Genomic DNA, 24,782 nt, shown 5'->3' with positions numbered 1-24,782 from the left:
TGGTTTCTATCATTCTGGTCACCATCTGTTCATGTGTCTATCAAGATACATCTTAAGTGTTGCTAACATGCCTGCTTCCATCACCTCCACTGGTAGTACATTCCAAGCACCCACCGTCTTCTGTGTGAAAAATTTTCCCTACATTTCTCCCCTAAACTTTCTACCTCTCATCTTACACCTGCCCTCTTTTGGGAGAAAGTGAGGACTGCAGATGCTGGAGGTCAGAGCTGAAAATGTGTTGCTGGAAAAGCGCAGCAGGTCATGCAGCATCCAAGGAGCAGGAGAATCGACGTTTCGGGCATGAGCCCTGCTGGACACACTCTCCTCATTCCTGAAGAAGGGCTCATGCCTGAAACGTCGATCCTCCTGCTCCTTGGATGCTGCCTGACCTGCTGCGCTTTTCCAGCAACACATTTTCAGCCCTGCCCCCTTCTGATTGACCTTTCCACCCTGGGAAAAGGCCTCTGACTATCCACCCTATCTATGCTTCTCATAAATTAGTAAATATCTATCAGGTCGCCCCTTAGCCTGTATCTTGTCAGTGAAAATAATGTGAGTTTATCCAACCTCTTCTCATATCTAAAACCCTCCAGACCAGGCAACATCCTGGTGAACCTTCTCTGCACCCTCTCCAAAGTTTCCACGTCATTCTGGTAGTGTGGTGACCAGAACTGAATGCAATATTCTAAATGTGGCCGAACCAATGTTTTGTGCAGTTGTAACCTAGCTCGCCAACTTTTACATTCAGTGCCCCAGCTAATCAAGGCAACTGTGTGCTCTATGCCTGCTTGACCACCTTATCTACCTGTGTTGCCACTTCCAGGGATCTGTCGACCTGTACGCCCAGATCCTTCAGTCCTCCTCAGGGTTTTGCCATTTATTGTATAATTTGAATCTGTATTTGATCCTCCAAAATGCATCACCTCGCATTTGTATGGATTAAACTGCATTTCTCTGCCCAAATCTGCAAGCTATCTATATCCTCTGTATCATTTGACAATCTTCACTATCTGCACTCTCTAGTTTTGGTGTAATCCACAAACTTACCAATCAGACCATCTACATTTCCTCCAGATCATTTATATCTATATATTACAAATAAAATAGATCCCACACTAATCCCTACGGAACACCACGAGTTACTGATCTCCATTCACCCTGCCACCACTATTCTCTATGACCAAGCCTGTTCTGTATCCATCTAGGCAACACACCCTAAATCCTATGAGACTCTATCATTTGTGCCAACCTGCCATGAGGTACCTTACAAATGCTTTACTGAAGTCCATGAAGATAACATTGACTGCCCTTTCCTCATTAATAATTATTGCACCTACTCAAAAAAATACAATCAATTTGGTGAGACATGACCTCCCTCGCACAGATTCATGCTGCTTATCACTAACAAGTCTAATCACATCCAAATGCGAATAAATCATGTCCCTCAGTATCTTCTCCAACAACTTCCCACCACTGATGTCAGGCTCACTGGCCTATTATTATCTGGATTACCTCTGTTCTCTTCTTAAATAAAGGAACAACATTTGCCATAGGTCTTCGAAAACCTCACCTGAAGCCAAAGAACATGGAGAGATATCTGTTAAAGCCCTAGCTATTTCTTCCCTTGCCTCCCACAGTACCCTGGGATAGACCCCATCTGGTCCTCAGGACTTGTCTATCTTAATGTGTTTTCAGGCATCCAACACTTCCTCCTTCATTATGTTGATCTGCCCAAGAGCATTCAAACACCTTTTTCTAACCTGAACGTCCCTCATGTCCCTTTCTTCAATGTACACCAATGTACTCAGCAAGGATCTCACCCATTTCCTGTAGTCCCACTCATAAGCTCTCTCCTTTATCCTTGAGTGAGCTTATGCTTTCCCTGGCTACCCTTTTGCTCCTAATATATTTACAAAATGCCTTGGGATTCTCCTTAACCCTGCTGGCTAATGACATTTCCTAACTCCCCGTTAGAGCTCCTTCTTACTTTTTATTTACTCTTCAAGGACCTTGTCTGATTTTTTGTCTAGACCTTAGGTATGCTTCCTTTTCTTTGACTAAGCTGATAATTTCCCTGTCAGTTCCTGACTTTTGCTTCTTCCTCTGTCTCGCCTAAACTATTGATAACCTGAAATGTTAAGCTGCCAACCCTGCCCCTCTTACAACCATGTCTCTGTGATAGCAAAACATCATAATTACATTCATTAATCCTAGCTCTAAGTTCATCTGTCTTACCTTTATAGTTCTTCAATGAAGCAAATATAGTCCAAACCTCCAGTTCCACTGAACTCACTAACCTCTTCCTGACTGCTCTTCTTCTTAGCCATTCAGCCTTGGTCTCAGTCTCTTTCTCAATCTCTGTGTTTACTGACCAGCTGCGCTGATTCCCATACCCCTGCCACAGTAGTTTAAACTCTCCTGTGTGGCACTATCAAACCTCCTCAATGCAATAAATTCATTAAGAACTCAATTAATGACAGAGTCCCATTAAACAGAGAATCAGAGAATCGTGACAGTGCAAGAGGCTATTTGGCCCGTTAGATTAAATTAGATTCCCTACAGTGTGGAAACAGGCCCTTCGGCCCAACAAGTTCACACTGACCCTACGAAGAGCAACCCACCCAGTCCTTCCCTCTGACTAATGCGCCTAACACTATGGGCAATTTAGTATGGCCAATTCACCTGACCTGCCTATCTTTGGACTGTGGGAGGAAACTGGAGTACCCAGAGGAAACCCACGCAGACATGGGGAGAATGTGCAAACTCCACACAGACAGTTGCCCAAGGCTGGAATTGAATCTGGGATCCTGGTGCTGTGAGGCAGCAGTGCTAACCACTGAGCCACCGTGCCGCCCCAAGATTATCTTATGTTTAACATTAAAAAATCTTATGTTTATGCTGACTCTCTGTAAAAATAATTCACATTTCATACCCCCACTTTTTCATCACACAGTAATACAGCACGGAAACAGACTCTTCAGTCCAACCGGTGCTTGCTAAACGTAATCCCAAACTAAACGAGTCTAACCTGCCTGCTCCTGGCCCATATCCCTCCAAATCTTTTCTATTTATGTATCCATCCAAATGACTTTTAAACATTGTAATTGTACCCACACCCACCACTTTCTCAGGAAGTTCTGATCAAGTATCTTTTTCTAATGAAGACCCAATTCATTTTGAAGAACTTGATTGAATCTACCTCCAGCCAATAGTCAGGGCATGTCTCCCAGATCCTAACCACTTGCTATGCAGTACTAGTTTTGCCGAACTCAACAGTTAGAGCCTTGTCTGTTTTAATCCTTCTGCCAAAGATAGCGTTTTTCCCTATTCATTCTGTTCAAATCTGTCATGGTTTTGAACATCTCCAACAAATCTTAACTGACATCTGGATTTTTGATATCAAGGCAGATAGACCTGGCTGACCTGCCTTTGGAGAAAATGCCCTATCACAGTCAAATTTCATTGCCAGCAGTGAGGATAGGGGGCCAAGTGTAGGATTAATGTTGAGTACATTGTGTCTAAAAGAAAGCTGTAGGGAGGGAAGGCTGAGTGCAGCACTAGGCTATTCAAAAGGCCAACCCCGGTTCTCTGGACCATGCGTCCGCTGTTTGCTTATATTATAGACTTCCTTTCGTGCTGACTCATGCTTCCCCATATCTGAGAGACAAGCCAGGGAACTGTAGACCAGTGAGCCTGACCTCAGTGGTGGGCAAATTGTTGGAGGGAATCCTAAGGGACAGGATGAACATGTACTTGGAAAGGGAATGACTGATTAGGGATAGTCAACATGGTTTTGTGCGCGGGAAATCATGTCTCACAAACTTGATTAAGTTTTTTGAAGAAATAACAAAGAAGATTGGTGAGGGCAGAGCAGTAGATGTGATCTATATGGATTTCAGTAAGGCGTTCAAAAAGGTTCCCCATGGGAGACTGATTATCAAGGTTAGATCTCATGGAATACAGGGAGAACTAGCCATTTGGATACTGAACTGGCTCAAAGGTAGAAGACAGAGGGTGGTGGTGGAGGGTTGTTTTTCAGACTGGAGGCCTGTGACCAGTGGAGTGCCACAAGGATCAGTGCTGGGTCCTCTACTTTTTGTCATTTACATAAATGATTTGGATGTGAGCATAAGAGGTACAGTTAGTAAGTTTGCAGATGACACCAAAGTTGGAGGTGTAGTGGACAGTGAAGAGGGTTACCTCAGATTACAACAAGATCTGGACCAGATGGGCCAATGGGCTGAGAAGTGGCAGATGGAGTTTAATTCAGATAAATGCGAGGTGCTGCATTTTAGGAAAGCAAATCAGGGCAGGACTTATACACTTAACGGTAAGGTCCTAGGGAGTGTTGCTGAACAAAAGTGTGATGTCTGCATGCCACAACATTCTATTTGAGGCTGAATCAACAATTTGTAAGGTTTCTCAGAATGTTTTGTTATTGCTTCCTCTGTTTATGAAACCAAGAAACTTGCATGTTTTGTTAAATGCTTCCTCAACCTTTGCTTTTACCTTTGATGGTTTTTGCACCTAAACCTACAGGTTCCAAAAGTTATCCACAGCTCCTGTTCCTGCACCCCTCTTAAAATGATATGCTTTGTTTTTTAGGGCATCTCCCAATTATCCTATCAAAATGTATGTATAATATGTAATCATTATATTACAATCACTTATCAACATGGACGACACCATTACAAATTTTGGGAAAGGTGCAAATTTCTAAATCAAATTTTGGAGCTTAAATAAACATCATTTAAATAGAAAATGTTGACGTGGAAATAAATACCAAAAGCCTACAAATGTAATATTTTCCCAACTTCAGGCAACAGTATCCTGAATGGATGGTTATGCTAGAGGGATGTGTACATGTAGGAAATACTGTCCAGAGAATGAGTAAAATCCATCTCAGTTCCTGTCTACCGTCCTAATAGTCACGTAATGAAGTGGTTGACTGATCATCAGATTGCATCTCTGGTATTTAGCTATTTCTTGATGAGCTGGGGAGTGAAAGGTTAGAAGGGTAGGTGGGAATGTAAAGTAATCAGATCTGCTATGATTTTATTGAATGACAGAAAACTTAAGGGGCCTAATTTGTAGTTCATCGGTAGGACAAACATAGACATTACACACAACTAAATTCAGTAGTGAGGACCCTTGGAATTCACTGTTAAAGCAATGTTTTCACTCATTATGCTAGATGCCATAAGGCAATGTGAATATTGTTAATTGTATAATTTTGTAAAGCCATATAGGTGGAGCCATTTTAATATTTGTTTTGGAATTTGGACAAAAGGAGATTTATATAAAAGTTAAGTGATCTTTAAGCTTTCTTTTAATGTATTAAATTAAATTTGTAATAACATTTGGAATTAGAGGATATGGAGTATTCTAAATATGCACGGATGATACAAAACAGTCCTACCAGTACACAGTAATCTTCATCAGAAGTACTGGGTGAATAATTAATCTCAACTGCCTCCAGTGGTCCCCAGCAACATAGATGCCAGTCTTCAGCCAACTCAATTCAGTCCATGTGATATCAAGAAATGGTAGACCCTGACAACATACCAGCAATAGTATTGAAGATTTGTGCTCCAGAACTTGCCACTCCCTAGCCAAGCTGTTCCAATACAGTTACAAAACTGATATCTACAGCATAATATGGAAAATCACCTGGGTACCCACCCTGTACATAAAAAGCAGGCCAATTACCTCCCCATCAATCTCCTCATGGTCATCGGTAAAGTGATGTAAAGTGTCAGCAAAAGTGCTATCAAGCAGCATGTGCTCAGCAATAACCTGCTCAGTGACTCCCAGTTTGACTTCCATCAGGGTCACTCAGCTCCTGACCTCATTACAGTCTTGGTTCACACATGGACAAAAGAGCTGAGTTCCAGAAGTGAGGTGAAAGTGACAGCCCTTGACATTAAGATTGCATGTGACTCATTGTGGCATCAACAAGCCCTTGATAAACTGGAACCAATGGAAATCAGTGGTACACTCTCCCTTGGTTGGAGTCATACCTGGTGCACAGAAAGATTGGTTGTGGTTGTTGGAGGCCAGTCATGTCAGCTCCAGGATATCAGTAGTCTATGACTTGCAATAATTTTACCATCATTGAATACCCCACTGTCAACATACTGGAGATTACCATTGACCAGACCTCAACTGGACTCAGGTGAATACAATGGCTACAAGAGCAGGATAGAGGCTAGAAATGCTGCAGTGAATAACTCACCTCCTGACTCCCCAAAGTTTGTCCACCATCTACAAGGCACAAGTCAGGAATCTGAAGGAATAGCCTCCACTTGCCTGGATGGCTGCAGTTTCAGCAACATTCAGGGAGATTGGCACCATCCAGGTCAAAGGAGCCTGCTTGACTGGTACCACATGCTCAAGAATCCACTCCCTCCACCACAGATGCAAATAGCGGCAGTGTCTACCATCTACAAGATGCACTGCAGAAATTCATCAGAGACCTTCAGACAGCACCTTTCAAACCCATGACACTTCCATCTAAATGGACAAGGGCAACAGATACATGGGAACACCACTACCTGCAAGTTCCCCTTCAAGCCACTCACCATCCTGACTTAGATACTGTTCCTTCATTGCCACTGGGTCACAATCCTGGAATTCCCTTCCAAAGGACACTGTGGGTCGACCTACAGCACATGGACTGCTGTGTTTCTGCAAAGCAGCTCACCACCACCTTCTCAAGGGCAACTAAGAATGGGCAATAAATGCTGGCCAGTCAGCGATGCTCAGGTCCCAAGAATGAATATTAAAAAAATTCACTTAAAATCTGGTGTAATGCCCTGATTTCTCACCTCTGGCAGGTGAGCTTCACAATTGCTGCCAAACACTAAAGATATTTTATTCATTCCCTCAAAATTAACTTTAATTTTCAGGATGAGATTTCAAATTTGCCTGTGTTATTCGCCCAGCTAGAGTTTGCTTTTACAATGAAAAGAATGATTGTGCTGGGGTGTAACTGGCAGGCAGTGCATCCACGTATTTCCTGGCACTGCAAGTTCAAATATAACTTCTGAGCTTAAGAGTAAGGAAAGAAAAAAAGAGAAAGTGAAAGGACCTGCATGCATTTAACTCACTGTTATGTAAGAGATGAAGGGCTTTTGCCCAAAATTTTCCTGCTCCTCAGCTGCTGCCTGACCTGCTATGCTTTTCCAGCACCACTCTAATATAAACTCTGGTTTCCAGCAACTGCAGTCCTCACTTTTGCCTCCTTGTTTTGTAAGTCTACAAATTTGGTTAATAGCCAATGGTATTGATTTGAGGGTAATAAACTAAAACTATTTTTAGCCAATGTTGTCTGCAAAACATTCTGACCACAGCAATGGTGCCTTTGACAAGGGGGATGCTTGAAGGTAAAGTGTGAAAGAAGTTGTTTTCTCCTTGTTGTAGTTTCTGCTTTTAAAACATTTTGTTATAATAGCTACATAACAGCAGATCTCAACAGAGAGCTTTTGGCTCCAGATGTATGTTTATCAACTTTATGTCGATCAGGCTTTATATTAAGCCAGTGCATGTCTCACTACTTGTCGTGTAAAATCTTAAAGGGTGACATCTTCTGTTGTACAGTATTTTGATGATAATTACATTGCATAGTTTGGACAAGACAGTAATAATAAATAATAAATGTTCATTATAATTGTGTAAACAGGTGCAATGGACAAATTTTACTTTTCAATTTTCAGACTTTCTTCAGTTGAAACAGTATAAGTTATCTATACTTCAGTGTCTTGTATGGTTCTATGAAGTTTCCTGTTCTGACAAGATACATAAATTAAGATTTCTTGCAGAGTGCTTTCTTCTGACATGGTCAAGCTGTCGGTGTCTCCAGTAAGGGATAGTGATCACTTTGTTTTACATATATGTTGACTTTTGAATCTGTATGAAGAGGTATGTGTTCAGTCTATGTGCTGAACTTGACAGTAATTGTCAGTGTTGATTTGGCAGGTCAGGACAAGAAGAAATTTTCCAGGTGTATCTCAGCTGGAACAGGAATTGAACCTGTGCTGTGGCTGTTTTCCCTGAAGCATGGGAGGCTGAGGGGTGACCTTATAGAGGTTTATAAAATCATGAGAGGCATGGATATAGTATTTAGATAAGGTCTTTCCCTGGATGGGTGGAGCCCAGAACTAGAGGGCATATCTTTAGGGTGAGAGGGGAAAAGTTTAAAAGGGACCTAAGGGGCAACTGTTTCACACAGAAGGTGGTGCATGCATGGAGTGAGCTACCAGAGGATGTGGTGGAGGCTGGTACAATTACAACATTAAAAGGCATCTGGATGGGTATATGAATAGGAAGGTTTGGAAGGGATATGGGGCAAGTGCTAGCAAATAGGACTAGATTGGGTTAGGATATCTGGTCAGCATGGATGAGTTGAACCGAAGGGTCTGTTTCCATACTGTACATCTCTATGACTCTATAATTTCATATTATTTTAAACTACAAGCTAGCCATATAATGCCATGAGCTAATTCACCAATGAACAATGATATACTTTCTTAGCGTATTAAAACACAGATGCTGCTGTGGAATTCCACTGAAAATATGAGCACATGGCCTTCAATCTGTCACCTTGGGCACTTTGATGTCTATTAACCACCCATTCAGCAGAAAGAATAACAAAAATAACAAAAATCCTTTCAACACAGGTACACAATATGTCAAGTTTTAATACTTGACATATTTTAATGAAAGTAAATAACATGTATTACAAGAACAAAGACATCTAGAGTTTATTTGTGAAGTATTTAAAAGGTTTACAAAAAAAAACATTTTTAATGCATAAAATTCTCTCTTTTTTTCTCTGCAAAGATAACTTTTTCTGAAAAAAGTGCTGCAGAGTAGAAATACTACTGATGTGTTTTGCTTCCATCATGAGCTGGAGATTGTAACTTCCTCTGTTATTTTTCAGAATTACGGATCAATAATGATGCCACAAGTTGCCTGTCGGTCAGGACAAAACTGCACAATGAAAGGTGTCAGGTATGTGTCATTCATACGCCTTAACCAAATGCTTCCATCAGCTTGTCTGAAAGTTAAGTGGAGTGGAACATGGATTTGTCTTCCACACAGAGCTATTGTATGCAAGTCATATAATGTTACTTTGTGTTGCACATGTACTTTCTGCTCTGTACCATTCACTATTGTTAAACAACAAACTAAATGTATTTAACCAGGCCAAACAGAAATTTCCGATAATTGTGGTGTCAGTGTCTCCACCTGATTCAACCCTGCCAATAACTGAATGTTATATTCCTATGTGAATCCAAGAGTTATCAAGCAAAATACAGAAGAATGCGAAGCAAGGTTGGAGGGGATCTTCATTGTATGGAAGTTGAAATATCTGTTCCTGATAATGGAATATAAGTTGGGAAGTACTCTGGCAGCAGTTTAAAGGTGCATTTTGGATCCTGAATCCAAGCAGCAGGAAACTATTCATAACGTATAATTCATGTCAGGCACAATCATTAAAATATGCTCACCAGGTTAAGTTGTACCTTTGCCCTACTATATTCCTCATAATAGATTCCAGTGCTTCGCCTTCTACTGCTTCAAGTCACCTCAGCTAAAACAGAGTCATTGGGAATCAGGGGATAACTGTCCACTGTTGGAGTCATACCTGTCACAAAAGAAGATAGCTGTTGTTGGAGCTCAGTCATCTAAGTCCCAGGCCGTCTCTGCAGGGGTAGTGTCCTAGGGCTCAGTGTTCTATTTCAGTTATACCTTTTATCTTTTATATTCTTAAACTTTTCAACAAATGAATAAATCTTTCATCATCAGTAAAATGATGGAAGGTGTCGTCAGCAGTGCTATCAAGCAGCAGCTGCTCAGCAATAACCTACTCAGTGATGCCCAGTTTGGGTTCTGGCAGGGTCACTAAGCTCCTAACCTCATTACAGCCTTGTTTAAAACATGGACAGTTCAAACAACTGAATTCCAGAGGTGTGGTGAGTGTAATAGCCCTCAACATCAAGGCCACATTGAGTATGAATCAAGGAGCCCTCTTAAAACTGGAATCAGTTGGTATCGGGGCAAGCTCTCCACTGGTTGGAGTTATACCTGCCATACAGGAGGATAATTGCGATTGTTGGAGGTCAATCATCTCAGGTTCAGAACATCTCTGCAGTAGTTCTTCAGGGTAGTATCATAGGCACAATCATCTTCAGCTGTTTCATCAATGATCTTCCTTCTATCATAAGGTAGAAGTGGGGGTGTTTGCCAATGATTGCACAGTATTTAGATCCATTCATGATTCCTCTGATACTGTAGTAGTCCATGTTCAAATGCTGCCTGGCTTGCTGTGTTCTTCCAAACTCCTGCTTGCTTGCCTTGGTTTCCAGCATCTGCAGTTTTTTTGTCAATATCCAGGCTTGGGCTGACAGGGCAAGTAATATTTGCATCACATGAATGCCAGAAAATTACCATGTTCAATAAAAGACAATCTAACCACTTGACATTCAATGAGGTTACCATCACTGTACTCTCCATCAGCAACATGCTGGGGATTACCATAGACCTGAAACTTAATAGGACTCACCACAAAAACACAACCGCTACAAGAGCAAGTCAGAAGTTATGATACTGTGACTCCTAAACACAAGGTTACTATTCTTCACTATAAGGCAACACTATAAGGCTCTTCCTTTGATTGAACATTACCTTTCATTCCTCTAGGAGAAAGTGAGGACTGCAGATGCTGGAGTACCAGAGTTAAAAAAAATGTGGTGCTGGAAAAATACAGCAGGCGAGGCAGCATCCGAGGAGCAGGAGAATCAACATTTCAGGCATAAGCCCTTCTTCAGGCTCTTCTCACAGTGATTTCCTGAAGAAGGGCTTATGCCCAAACGTCGATTCACTTTCATTCCTCTAGTTAGCTTTGCTTGGATAATTCTCTTCAATGAATTTGACCCTTAGAGTAATATATATTCATTGCAAATTCTTTCTTTAAGTGCTTGCCATTGCTTGTCGACAATCTTATCTTTTTATTTAGTTTTTCCTTCTATCTTAGCTTTGTGCTGTTCTCTTTCAATCTAGGAGGTCTGAGTGGATTTAAACCATCTTGGTGACAGCTGCAAATTCAGTTCCTCTGCTTCTGTTATTTCTCACCTCAAAAAATGTGCTTCTCCTGCGAGGTGGATTAGTTCTCACAGTGAAACTCCTGTGTAGAGAGTAATAGCCTTTGAATGTCAGCCGAAAGTGTCAAGCTATGGTCTCATCTCAGGCTTCCTGCCAAACATCTGTGCAATTTATTTTTTTTAATTTTTGTTACTTTGTCTGTATTGAACTCTTCAGAACAAGTAACTGATTCTTCCAATTTTAGTGTGATATTGACTGCTTCTTTTGTTCTGATTGTGCATAGGAGTCCAGACACAGCTGCACAATAGAAGAGGATTCAGAAGGAGACAATGATTCAGAAGAATTTTATTATGTGGGTCAGGTAAACAGGCTTCCTGTTATTCATTGCTCACCAGTGGGATATCCAGGGATTTATGAAAGAAGTATAGTGGTGTGCACACTAAATGTGTGGAAATTCTTACATCTTATTTGATGCACAGGAATTGGAGCTGGTATTTTCTTAAAGACTAGCTTATAAGCACAAGAAAGCAAACAAAAAGCAGTTTAATGTCTTACAGTCATAATATGAGTAAGAACCAAAATGGAGAACTGAAAGTAGATTCCAGCCAATGATTGACAGAACCCAGCTTAATACATTTCACTTGTTTGATTTATTCTCAAGCGGCCTGTTTGCTAAGTTGTCTATGTGGTTAGCGAGTAGATCAGATCGACACCAACAGCGGGGAAAAGGAGAACTGCAGATGCTGGAGATCAGAGTTGAGAGTGTGGTGCTGTAAAAGCACAGCAGGTCAGGCAGCATCCGAGGAGCAGGAGAGTTGACATTTCGGGGAAGACCCCTTCATCAGGAATGGCTTAACATCAATAGCACAGAGTTCAATTCCTGTATCAGTTGAGCTAGGTTCAGGGTGTGCCTCCCTGCCCTACCCATAGTAAAAATGCAAACAAAATACAAAGTTACACAAATAATTGCCAATCACCTGTCTTCAGGCAGAGAACATAAAAGGAAAATATTAATCTTTTGGCGATTTTGTTATTTTATATTTAAATGTGCGTCCTTAAAGCAAAGACATACGCTGACTGCTTTCAAAAAGGCAAATCACTGTCTCTTTGAACATCAGGCAGGTAATGGTGAATGATTCAAGTAACATTGTCAGTTATTACATGACGTGCTTATATTAAGTCCAAGGATAGGGTCAGTCAGATGCTTTCTATTGGAGTTGTCATCCATCTGCAAAATACTGTATCTGAGTCTAACATTGTTTACTTCATTTACAACGCTGTCTCAAATCTAATCTCAAATCTAATAATTCATTTAAAATGCTCTAACATGATTTAATAATGAAAAATATGACCTACAATTAAAAACAACTGCAAAATTGAAATGATAGTTTACCAAATCTGACTTGGTTGAATACTAAAATATTAATGATGTTGAATAAAATATCGAGATGATGATTTATGAAATGTTACACAAAAATATAGAAATAATCAGTCATCCTAGACAACATGTAATGGTAAAATGATCACTTTTAAAATGAATTGCCATGAATTTGAAAAGGACAGTGATAAATTCAAAATTAAACTTCTGTTTAGTCTGAATGAATAAATAGATACTCACTATTGCTGAAAAATGATATGTTTTGTCAAAGCTTTAGTCTAGCACTCATCATGACCATTCACATTAATACAAATTCACACTGTATCAGAGGAGAGTGCTAATTGGTTGGCAAGTTGTCTCTGTTGCTATGTCTTGATTAATAAGCTCAGTCTCAGGACATCATTACATAAGCTCCTAAGGATAGTGTGCTAAGGCCAAGCATCTTTAGCTGTTTCTATCATAAGATTTGAAGTGGAGATATTCACTGATAATTGCACAATGTTCCATAGCATTTTCAACTCCTCGGTTACTGAAGCAAATAGAGTCCATATGCAGCAAAACTGACCAACATTCACAGTTCACCTGTTAAGTAGCAACTGATGTGCATGTGCCAAGCGATGATTGTCTCTAACTAGAGAGATAACCTAACCATCTCCCCTTGAAATTCAATGGTATTACCGTCACTGAATTCCTCATTATCAACCATCCTAAAAGCTACCATTGACTAGAAGCTCAATAGGATGATCCAATCATTTTTATTCACGGGATGAGGGTGTAATTGATTTGGCCAGCATTTATTGTCCAGAGGGCAATTAAGAGTCAATCATATGGCTGTGAACCTGGAGTCACATGTAAACACCAGGTAACGATGGCAGTTTGCTTCTCCAAAGGACATTAGTGAACCAGATGGGGTTTTCCGATGATCGACAATGGATTCATGGTCATCATTAGACTTATAATTCCAGATTTTTATTGAATTCAAATTCCACCTTCTGCTATGACGAGATTCAAAACATGGTCCTCAGAACACTACCTGGCTCTTGGAGTTAACAGCCAAGTGATAATACCATAGATCATTGCCTTCCTCAATAATGTGAATAAGGTGGCGACAAGTGCAAGTCAGATGCTGGGAATTCTGAGGCAGGTAATTCACCTTCTGGCTCCCTAAAATCTATCCATCATCTGAAAGTTACCAGTCATGGATATAATGGGATATTCTCCAATTGCCTGGTTCAGTGCATCCCCAAACATATTCAAGAAATTTGAGACTGTCAAGGACAAAGCTTGATTGGCACCCCATCCAACAATTCACACAGTCACTCCCTCCACTACTGATACACACTGCTGCCATTGTATGTTATCTAAAGATGCATCGCAGCAACTCACCAAAACTCCATCAAATGTATATGTCTTGAAATGCATAAAAGTGGATAAATCCCCAGGACTTAATCAGGTGTACCCTAGACCTCTGTGGGAAGCTAGGGAAGTGATTGCTGGGCCTCTTACTGAGATATTTGTACCATCAATAGTCACATGTGAGGTGCCGGAAGACTGGAGGTTGGCAAATGTGGTGCCACTGTTTAAGAAAGATGGTATGGACAAGCCATGGAACTAAAGACCAGTGAGCTTGACATCGGTGGTGGGCAAGTTGTTGGAGGGAATCCTGAGGGACAGGATGTTCATGTATTTGGAAAGTCAAGGACTAATTAGGAATAGTCAACGTGGTTTTGTGTGTGGGAAATCATGTCTCACAAACTTGATTGAGTTTTTTGAAAAAATAACAAAGAAGATTGGTGAGGGCAGAGCAGTAGATGTGATCTATATGGACTTCAGTAAGGCGTTCGACAAGGTTCCCCATGGGAGACTGATTAGCAAGGTTAGATCTCATGGAATACAGGGAGAACTAACCATTTGAATACAGAATTGGCTCAAAGGTAGAAGACAGAGGGTGGTGGTAGAGGATTGTTTTTCAGACTGGAGGCCTGTGACCAGTGGAATGCCACATAGGTTATTGCTGAGTCCACTACTTTTCATCATTTATATAAATGATTTGGATATGAGCATAAGAGGTACAGTTAGTAAGTTTGCAGATGATACCAAAATTGGAGGTGAAGTGGACAGCGAAGAGGGTTACCTCAGATTACAACAGGATCTTGATCAGATGGGCCAATGGGCTGAGAAGTGGCAGATGGAGCTTAATTCAGATAAATGTGAGGTACTGCATTTTGGGAAAGCAAATCTTAGCAGGACTTATACACTTAATGGTAATGTCCTAGGGAGTGTTGCTGAACAAAGAGACCTTGGAATACAGGTTTATAGCTCCATGAAAGTGGAGTCGCAGGTAGATAGGATAGTGAAGAAGGCGTTTGGTATGCTTTCTTTATTGGTCAGAGTATTGAGTACAGGAGTTGGGAGGTCATGTTGCGGCTGTACAGGATATTGGTTAGGCCACTGTTGGAATAGTGCGTGCAATATTCAGGGATCAGTGCTGGGGCCACTGTTGTTTGTAATATACATAAATGATCTGGAAGAGGACACCATTGGTATAATCAGCAAGTTTGCAGATGACACGATAGATTGGTGGAGTAGCAGAAAGCATAAGGGACTGTCAAAGAATACAGGAGAGTGTAGGTAGACTGGAGAGTTGGGCGGAGAAGTGGCAGATGGAGTTCAATCCAGACAAATGTGAGGTGATGCATTTCAGCAAGTCCCGTTCTAGAGCGTATTATACAGTGAACGCAAGTGACCTTGGGAAAAGTTGATGAGCAGAGAGAACTAGGAGTGCAGGTCCATTGTACCCTGAAGGTAGCTGCACAGGTGAATAGAGTGGTCAAGAAGGCATATGATATGCTTGCCTTCATTGCACGGGGTATTGAGTATAAGATCTGGCAGGTTATGTTAAAATTGTACAAGACATTGGTTCGGCCGCATTTAGAATACTGTGTACAATTCTGGTTTCCACATTACCAAAAGGATGTGGACACTTTGAAGAGGGTGCAGAGAAGGTTTACGAGGATGTTGGCTGAAAATGTGTTGCTGGAAAAGCGCAGCAGGTCAGGCAGCATCCAAGGAACAGGAGAATCTATGTTTAGGGCATGAGCCCTTCTTCAGGAAGGACATCCTCCTTACAACGATGTTGCCTGGTATGGAAAATGTTAGCTATGAAGAGAGGTTGAGTAGGTTAGGTTTGTTTTTATTAGAAAAAAAGAGATTGAGGGGGGACTTGATTGAGGTTTTCAAAATCATGAAGGGTATAGACAGGATAGATAGCAATAAGCTTTCTCCCAGGAAGGATCCAATAACAAGAGGTTACGCTTTCAAGGTGAGAGATGAAAGGTTTAAGGGGGATACACGCGGCAAGTACTTTACACAGAGAGTGGTAGGTGTCTGGAATGCATTGCCAGCAGAGGTAGTAGATTCATTTAAGAATCGCCTGGACAGATGCAGGTGGGGAGCAGAGGGATACAGATGATTAGGAATTGGGTGACAGGTTTAGACAGTAGATTTGGATTGTCTCACACTTGGAGGGCCGAAGGGCCTGTTCCTGGGCTGTAAATTTTCTTTGTTCTTTGTTCAATTCTGGTCTCCTTCCTATCGGAAAGATATTGTGAAACTTGAAAGGATTCAGAAAAGATTGACAAGGATGTTGCCAGGGTTGGAGGATTTGAGCTATAGGGAGAGGTTGAATAGGCTTGGGGCTGTTTTCCCTGGAGCTTCGGAGACTGAGGGATGACCTTATAGAGGTTTACAAATGCATGAGGGGCATGGATAGGATAAATAGACAAAGTCTTTTCCCTGGGATCGGGGAGTCCAGAACTAGAGGGCATAGGTTTAGGGTGAGAGGGGAAAGGTATAGAAGAGACCTAAGGGGCAACCTTTTCACACAGAGAGTGGTACGTGTATGGAATGAACTGCTAGAGGAAGTGGTGGAGGCTGGTACAATTGCAACATTTAAGAGGCATTTGGATGGGTATATGAATAGGAAGGGTTTGGAGGGATATGGGCCAAGTGCTGGCAGGTGGGACTAGATTAGGTTGAGATACTAGGTTGGCATGGACGAGTTGGATTAGTGGTGCTGGAAGAGCACAGCAGTTCAGGCAGCATCCAAGGAGCTTCTCCTCCTTGGATGCTGCCTGAACTGCTGTGCTCTTCCAGCACCACTAATCCAGAATCTGGTTTCCAGCATCTGCAGTCATTGTTTTTACCTCATGGACGAGTTGGACTGAAGCGTCTCTTTCCGTGCTGTACATCTCTATGACTCTAAATGCAGTTTCATTTATCAGTCCTACCTTGTTCTCTGCTTTGTTTCTACCTGCACTGACTGTTTGACTCGCTTCTTTTCTCAACTGTACCCATCCCAGATTGATCTCTTTCCTCAGTATCTCCCTGTGTCCCACCCCCCTCCTTACTAGTTTAAATCCTCCTGAGCTGTTTTTGCAAATCTACCTGCCAGTATATTAGTCCCCTTCCAATTTAGGTGCATTCCATCCTTCTTGTTCAGGTTACTTCTGCCCCAAAAGAGATTTCAATGATCCAAAAATGTGAATCCTTCTCCCATACACCAGATCCTCAGCCATGCTCTATCCTCCTATTCCTACCCTCACTCGCTCATAGCACCGGGAGGAATCCAGATATTACTACTCTCGAGGACATCCTTTTTAAATTCCTGCCTCACTTCCTGTATTCTCACTTCAGAATCTCATCCTTTCCCTTCCTGTGTCATTGGTACTAATGTATACAATGACCTCCTACTGGTCCCTCTCCCCTTTGAGAACATTCTGCATCCTCTCTGAGATATCCTTGATCCTGGCACTAGAGAGGCAACACACCATTCTGATTTTTCGCTGCTGGCCACAGAAACGTCTGTCTGTGCCCCTGACTAGAGAGTCCCCTATCACAATTGATTGCTTGGAATCCAACGTATCCCTCATTACATTAGAGCCAGTCTTGATACCAGAAACTTGGCTGTTCATACTACATTCCCCTGAAAGTCCATCACCCCCTACATTTTCCAAAACAGCCTACCTGTTTAAAACAGGGATAACCACTGAAGACTCATGTACTACCCACCTATCTCTCTTCCCTTTCTTGGAGTTAACCCATCTACCTGACTGCATCTGCGGTTTTTCTCCCTTCCTATAACTGCCATCCATCACACCCTCAAGTCATTGCCTCATTGCCTCTAACTGTTGCTCCAACCGATCCATTCAATATGACGTGATTCACAACCAACAACATTTATTGCAGATATAATCCTCATTAATCCTTAAACTCTCTTGAAGATTGGTAATCCAAGATGGAGGACGGGAACATTTTTTGGCTGTAACAGGCTGCTCCTTTTTTGAGGTATTTTAGGTGCTGGAGGTGACTTCCTCAAATTCCAGGAGCAGCAATTACTGTTTTATAAGCTGTTACATTGTTTTGGAACTTTGAAAACAGAAGTCAAAACAACAACACTTTTAAAACTCTCTTGAAGCTCCCACATCCAACAAGAAGAGCATATCACTCTACTAAAGGCCATTTAGCTCCTTCCAATCTACAGACCTAGAAAATAGCACTGTCTTATTGCTCTACAAACACTGCTCCAGGCTGACTTAATACTTAAGGCTTATATTTTTAAAATTTAATAAAGAGACAGATCCTAATAAAAATATATAATCAAGAAAGAACCCACTCTACTCACTATTGTAGATTTACAGCAAGGCTTTCCTTAAAAATATTTACTTACTTGTGTCTGTGCTGTGACTTCTCCCAAACAGGTTCCTCCAAGATCAGTTGTGAATTCCGCTGTTTAAGTTTTCCACTGAGACACTCCGATGTCTGGCCATACATGAGTTTAAACAGCAAAGGCAGTAACTGCACAAATTCACTGCTGTGTCAGTTAGCAGTGTGGGTTTCTCTCTCTCTCTCTCTCTCTCCCTTATAGACCATGTGCTTATTGCCTTTGTCTGTCTGTCTCCCTTTTAAAAGTGCTGTTGTTTTGACTTCTGTTTTCAAAGTTCCAAAACAATGTAACAGCTTATAAAACAGTAATTGCTGCTCCTGGAATTTGAGGAAGTCATCTCCAGCACCTAAAATACCTCAAAAAAGGAGCAGCTTGTTACAGCCAAAAATTGTTCCCGTCCTCCATCTTGGATTACCAATCTTTACGGAAACCCAACCTCCCCACTGTCTCAATGCCAGACCCCTTTCATTAGGACTCATTAGCGATCTACTCACAACTCAACCAATGTAATGTACAAAATCCCATGCAAGGACTGCACAAAATACTAAATAGGACAAACAGGAAGACAGCTAACGATCCGCATCCATGAACACCAACTAGCCACGAAACGACACGACCAGCTATCCTTAGTAGCTACACACTCCGATGACAAGCAACATGAGTTCGACTGGGACAACACTACTATTATAGGACAAGCCAAACAGAGAACAGCCAGGGAATTCCTAGAGGCATGGCACTCATCCACAGATTCAATCAATAAGCACATCATCCTGGACCCAATATACCGACCACTGCAGCGGACAGCTGGAACTGACAACCGGAAGCGGCAGATTCAAACCACTACAAATGCTGGAGGAAACATCACAGAAGCGTTTCACAGGAGGCTCCTAAGCACTGAGGATGTCACCTAGACAGGGGACGAAACGTCTGCAACACAAATTCCCAGCTCGGCAAACAGAACCACAACAACGAGCACCCGAGCTACAAATCTTCTTCCAAACTTTGAACACCTACGGGTGAGAGACGCTAAGACAAGCCAGGAAATGGGAATCCTGTGCCAACTGCCTGATCGCCACATACGAATGCCGACAGAATCGAATCCTTCCACATTTGTCAGATACAGACCACCAGTCAACAACCCACAAGCCAGGTCACAGCCAGACAGAACGGATTCAGGATGATCCAGGTAATGATTACAGACACACACAACAGACTACACAAATACAGACAAGAAATTGCGCGCCAGAAATTGTTAATTTCAAAAACCACCAATCAGGAATGGACCCGCACCATAGAACAGGCCATCAGCATAGTACAGAACAGGACCACACACCGCAAAAAAACAGCACTAAAAGAAAAAATGGCCAAACTAACACACAACAGAGAGGACACCACAACACACTCGTGGGTTAGAAACTTCTCCCACAGACAGTTCACAGACACGGAAAGAACAATACTGACCAAGGGACTCAACTACAACCACAGGGATGCCAAGACAGCAGACTTCCTAGCAGCACCAGAATGCACACTCAGGAACAATGGACTGACAGGAGAGACACAACAAACAGTGAGACAAAGTATCGTACCCCTGATAACAAGGAAAAGGCAAACACACAACCTCAACACCAAGGGGAGGGAAACACTAAAATCACTAAGAAACAATAAGAACATAATCATACTACCAGCAGACAAAGGCAGAATGACGGTCATCCTGGACAAAGCAGAGTACATCCAAAAAGCGCAACAACTACTTGCAGATACCAACACCTCCAAAAGAGGGAGTTTGACCCCACCCCACAGCTCACCAATAGGATAACCAACACACTGAGGAACCTACAAAAAAATGGATGGATAACCAGGTTTGACCTACAGAGAATGAAACCAAAAGCAACAACACCCCCAGATTCTATGGTCTACCAAAAGTGCACAAACCAGACATCTCTCTCAGAACCATAGTATCACTACCAGGGACACCATCACACAAACTGGCCAAAGAACTACAGCAGAAACTGAAACACCTGATCAGTGGATCCAGACACTCTATACAGTCAACACAGGAATTCTTGGACATCATCAGAAATATACACATAGACAAGGAAGAAACTATGGTCTCATTCAATATAACGGCACTGTTAACCTCTATCGACAAAACCCTAGCCAGAGAAACAATAGCCAACCTGCTGGACATACAGAACAGACAACAAGACTGGGAACCTATCAACAAAGACTGCATACTCAAACTACTGGACCTGTGCCTCACAACACACTTCACATTCAACAACCAAATATATGAACAAGTCAATGGCACACCCATGGGCTCACCCATCTCTGGACTCATAGCAGAAGCTGTAATGCAAAGGTTAGAACAAACAGTCTTACTGCAAATTCAACCCAAACTCTGGGTCAGATATGTAGATGACACCTTTGTAATCATTAAAAACACAGAAATAGAGAACACACACCAGATCGTCAACGCCACACTCATAGGAATCCGATTCACTCGAGAGGAAGAAAAGGACAACCAACTCCCATTCCTAGACGTGATGGTACAGAGAACACCGAATGGAGAATTCACCACAAAGGTTTACAGGAAAGCCACACACACAGACCAAGTCCTAAACTACTAAAGCAACCACCCCAACACACACAAAAGAAGTTGCATCACGACACTGTTCAAAAGGGCCACAACACACTGCAGTACACCAGAACTGCAAAAAGAGGAAGAAGAACACCTCTACAACGTATTCTCCAAAAACGATACCCCCGCAATTTCATCAACAGATGCCTAAGAGAAAGACAACGGAATGAGGACATGCCACAACCCAAAGGACTAGCCACACTACCATATATCAAAAACATTTTTGAACTGACAGCCAGACTACTGCGACCACTAGGACTCATAACAGCACACAAACCAACAGCCACTCTCAGACAACAACTCACCAGGACGAAGGACCTGATACCAAGCATGAGCAAAACCAACATAGTGTACAAAATTCTATGCAAGGACTGCACAAAACACTACATAGGACAAACAGGAAGACAGCTAACGGTCCGCATCCATGATCACCAACTAGCCACGAAACGACACGACCAGCTATCCTTAGTAACCACACACGCAGATGACAAGCAACATGAGTTTGACTGGGACAACACTACAATTATAGGACAAGCCAAACAGAGAACAGCCAGGGAATTCTGAGAGGCATGGCACTCATCCACAGATTCAATCAATAAGCACATCATCCTGGACCCAATATACTGGCCACTGCAGCGGACAGCTGGAACTGACAACCAGAAGCGGCAGATACAAATCACTATAAATGCCAGAGGAAACATCACAGAAGCGCTTCACAGGAGGCTCCCAAGCACTGAGGATGTCACCTAGACAGGGGATGAAACATCTGCAACACAAATTCCCAGCTCGGTGAATAGAACCACAAGAACTCCCTATTGCTTCCACTGGTCTTGACATTATTTCCTTCAGCTTTGAGTAGAATACCAATCTAAATTATATCCCTTCTTTTAGTACTGCCAATTGACTTCTCCCACTTTGAGCATTCTGCACACTCTGTCATCCCCAGCTACTTCCTTCAGTTAGGGTGTCTGCAAACATGGAATGCTAATTTAATGATTTCACTGAGATAATAAGAGAGGTTCAAAGCTATTTCCTCACACGCATGCAGTGCCTTCTCACTGGAATTATTAAATCAGACACTGTATGAAAAGGGGAGTGAAATGAGGTTACTTTTGAATTGCTATCATCACCCAGCATGTACGCTTGACGTAGAGGAACTGACACAGTGATGCAAATTTTATCCAGTGCCTTGCAAAGCTGAGACATTCTCAATTACCCCCAAGTGTGCACTGCACAGGGTCTGACACTGTGATTACAAGTTGCTTAATACCACAGGGTGCATCATACTCAATTATCTGATTGCATGCAAATGAAAAACATCATTAAAGTGAAATATTTCACTGTAAATATGTTAGAAATGATATTAACAAAATAAACAGCAGAATTACACTGAAATGCATCTTTGTTTAATTTGGGACGTCATATTTCGATAAAACTGCACTGAACATTTACAGAAGTGTAAACATATTCTTCATTCTGTTTCCTTCCCATTTGAGACTAATTTTGGAAATTAGATCTTTAATAAAGTTTCTAGTTAACCTTTATTTTCAACTTTCAAAGCTCCATTCTCAGATGTGTCTTTTACCATGTTAACATGAGTCATTGTATATTGCTTATGTTTGTTGATGTGACAATGAAAAGTGATGTTAAAAAAATGTTATGAAAATTGAAAGAATCAATGGTGGTAAAGCAGAGATCAAGATAAATAGTTAACAGCTGGAGCAGTTATCACCCATTTAAGTAACTGTGAACCATCCTGTTAATAGATGGTACTTTCACAGAGGAATTGGAGTTGGAATAACAAAGAATGTATTGTCCAAAGAGAGAGAATTCCTCATCATAGGAATAAGTAGAGATTTAAAGAAGAGAAAAATTGAGACTGTGAGTTAGTGTCTGTTCTATGGTGCTCAAACATGAAACTTGAAAATTCCAGAAAGTTGTCAAATGTGGTTCTGGCGAAGGATGGAGTGGGTCATTTGGAGAGAGTACAAGAGCAATTAAAAAGTGTTCAGGATGGTGGAACAGGACAGATTGTTCGTAAATATCATTAAGGGAAAGCAACTAGTTTAGATTGATCATATTCTAAGAGATTAGAGTGAGTTAATTGAAAGAAACATGAACTTGAAACTTAAAATGCCAGGCTCCAATGAGCAATTGAAGAAAACGCAAGACACCATGGAGTGGAGGAATCATTAGTGCTTTTAGTCAAAGAGCTAAACACATTCGACCAGAAGTGAAGAGAATGCAACTCCTGAGTTAACAGTTTGGACCTTTAATGCCATCCCTGTGGCGGTCTTACATTCGAGAAGGTTCTTTAGAGCAACTGATGGTACTGCTGTAATGAAAAAACCTTGTGTCTGTATGTGTGAAGAGGTGGCTGGCAATTGACGTGTGAGAGATTAAACAGGGAACTGGTGTGAATTGGCAAGCAGTAGAGACAGAATGGAACTGAGATAAGCACCGAACCATATGCTTGGGTGTATGTAATAGACTGGAAAGAATTAATTAAAAATGTGAAATTATGTGCTCAAGAATATTTAGGTATTATGATACAGTAATACTGCTGTAAAGAGAGATTTATTGAAAAGGACAGCCAGACATTATAGTTCTGGAAAAAATGTGATACATTAACTCTGTTTCTCTCAACACAAATGCTGCCAGTCCTGCTAGGTTTCTCCAGCATTTTCTGTTTTTAATACTGACAGACATATTGGGGTTTGAATCAATTAACTGGCTGATGTCATCTGACACAATTATTACCGATGGATGAAGAATATGTTTACATTTCTGTAAATGTTCAGTGCACTTTTATCGAAATATTAAGCTGTATCCCAATAATGGTGCTGCAACACTAACAGAAAGATGAAGAATGGGACTTTATCAGCTCTGGGAGCTCATGTTTTTCCACTGGGGATTTGCAACCAATTTAAATAATTTATATCCGTAAAGGACCTATTAAAGCCTGCAGCAACAGTCCCAAGGGCATTTGAAGCTAAAAGCCCCATCGTCGTGAGAGGAAGTTTCAGATGGGTGAAGCCACTTCTGAAGTTCCAGCTATAATCAGGATGCTTATATACAGTGAACCCTTCCCAGTAACTGGGGTAATAACATTGCGCTATTTGGACACTGGTGAGCATTAAGTGTGGTTTTAAACATAGTGACTGTGCTGGTGAGTTAGAAGCTGTATCCATCCATGCCTTCAACACACAATCAGTTCATCAGAGTTCTGCCTGTGCTTGATATCAAAACTAATATTGCTGCTCAAATTGGCAGCTTCTGTTACTGTTGAAATAAGATACTTGCTGAGGTTGTAATGAAATATCAAGCAATGATATTTCAGCATTTATGGTAACATGTTAATTCATAGCCATGATTTCAATAGTATATGGTACAGCATGTTTTGGAAACAGTGTGGCAGGACAGAAGATTAGTTTGGTCGATGTGTTAAGTATAATTTGAAGCAAAGGAGCCTGGGGTTTGTGGTGGGAGTGACAGTAAAACTCCCATCATTCACCAGCTTTATTTTTCATGCACACAATTGCACAAAAATCTAGAAGTTGCTGTCAATCATTCTAGAATTATTCAGAAAATGAGCTATTAAGGTAGCTTCAGAAAATAATCAGTGAAAATCTGTAAAATGGAAACTTTTGCTTTTATTAGATTCCCTACATTATGGAAACAGGCCCAACAATTCTACTCCGACTGTCCGAAGAGTAGCCTACCTAGACCCATTCCCTTATATTTACTCTTGACTAACGCACCTAACACAATGGGCAATTTTGCATGGCCAATTCACCTGGCAAGCACATCTTTGGATTGCGGGAGGAAACCAGAGCACCCAGAGGAAACCCACACAGACACGGGGGGAATGTGCAAATTTCACAGAGACAGTCACTCGATGCTGGAGTTGAACCTGGGTGAGGCAGCAGTGCTAA

At 41.5% G+C, this 24,782-nt stretch overlaps 1 protein-coding gene across 1 annotated transcript in view; it reads left to right on the top strand.

Annotated features, from left to right (window-relative positions):
• Positions 1 to 24,782, top strand: part of parp8 (poly (ADP-ribose) polymerase family, member 8) — a 410,911-nt gene that overhangs the window by 162,084 nt on the left and 224,045 nt on the right. Inside the window, exons 5-6 of the mRNA XM_072571640.1 lie at positions 8,942 to 9,012; positions 11,390 to 11,467. Coding sequence (XP_072427741.1) covers positions 8,942 to 9,012; positions 11,390 to 11,467 — 149 coding nt within the window. The remainder of the gene's footprint in view (positions 1 to 8,941; positions 9,013 to 11,389; positions 11,468 to 24,782) is intronic.

Source organism: Chiloscyllium punctatum, chromosome 1, assembly GCF_047496795.1.
Source record: "Chiloscyllium punctatum isolate Juve2018m chromosome 1, sChiPun1.3, whole genome shotgun sequence".
NCBI lineage: Eukaryota > Metazoa > Chordata > Chondrichthyes > Orectolobiformes > Hemiscylliidae > Chiloscyllium > Chiloscyllium punctatum.
Note: the sequence above shows the minus strand (reverse complement) of the source record. Positions and strands in the feature narration are given on the sequence as shown.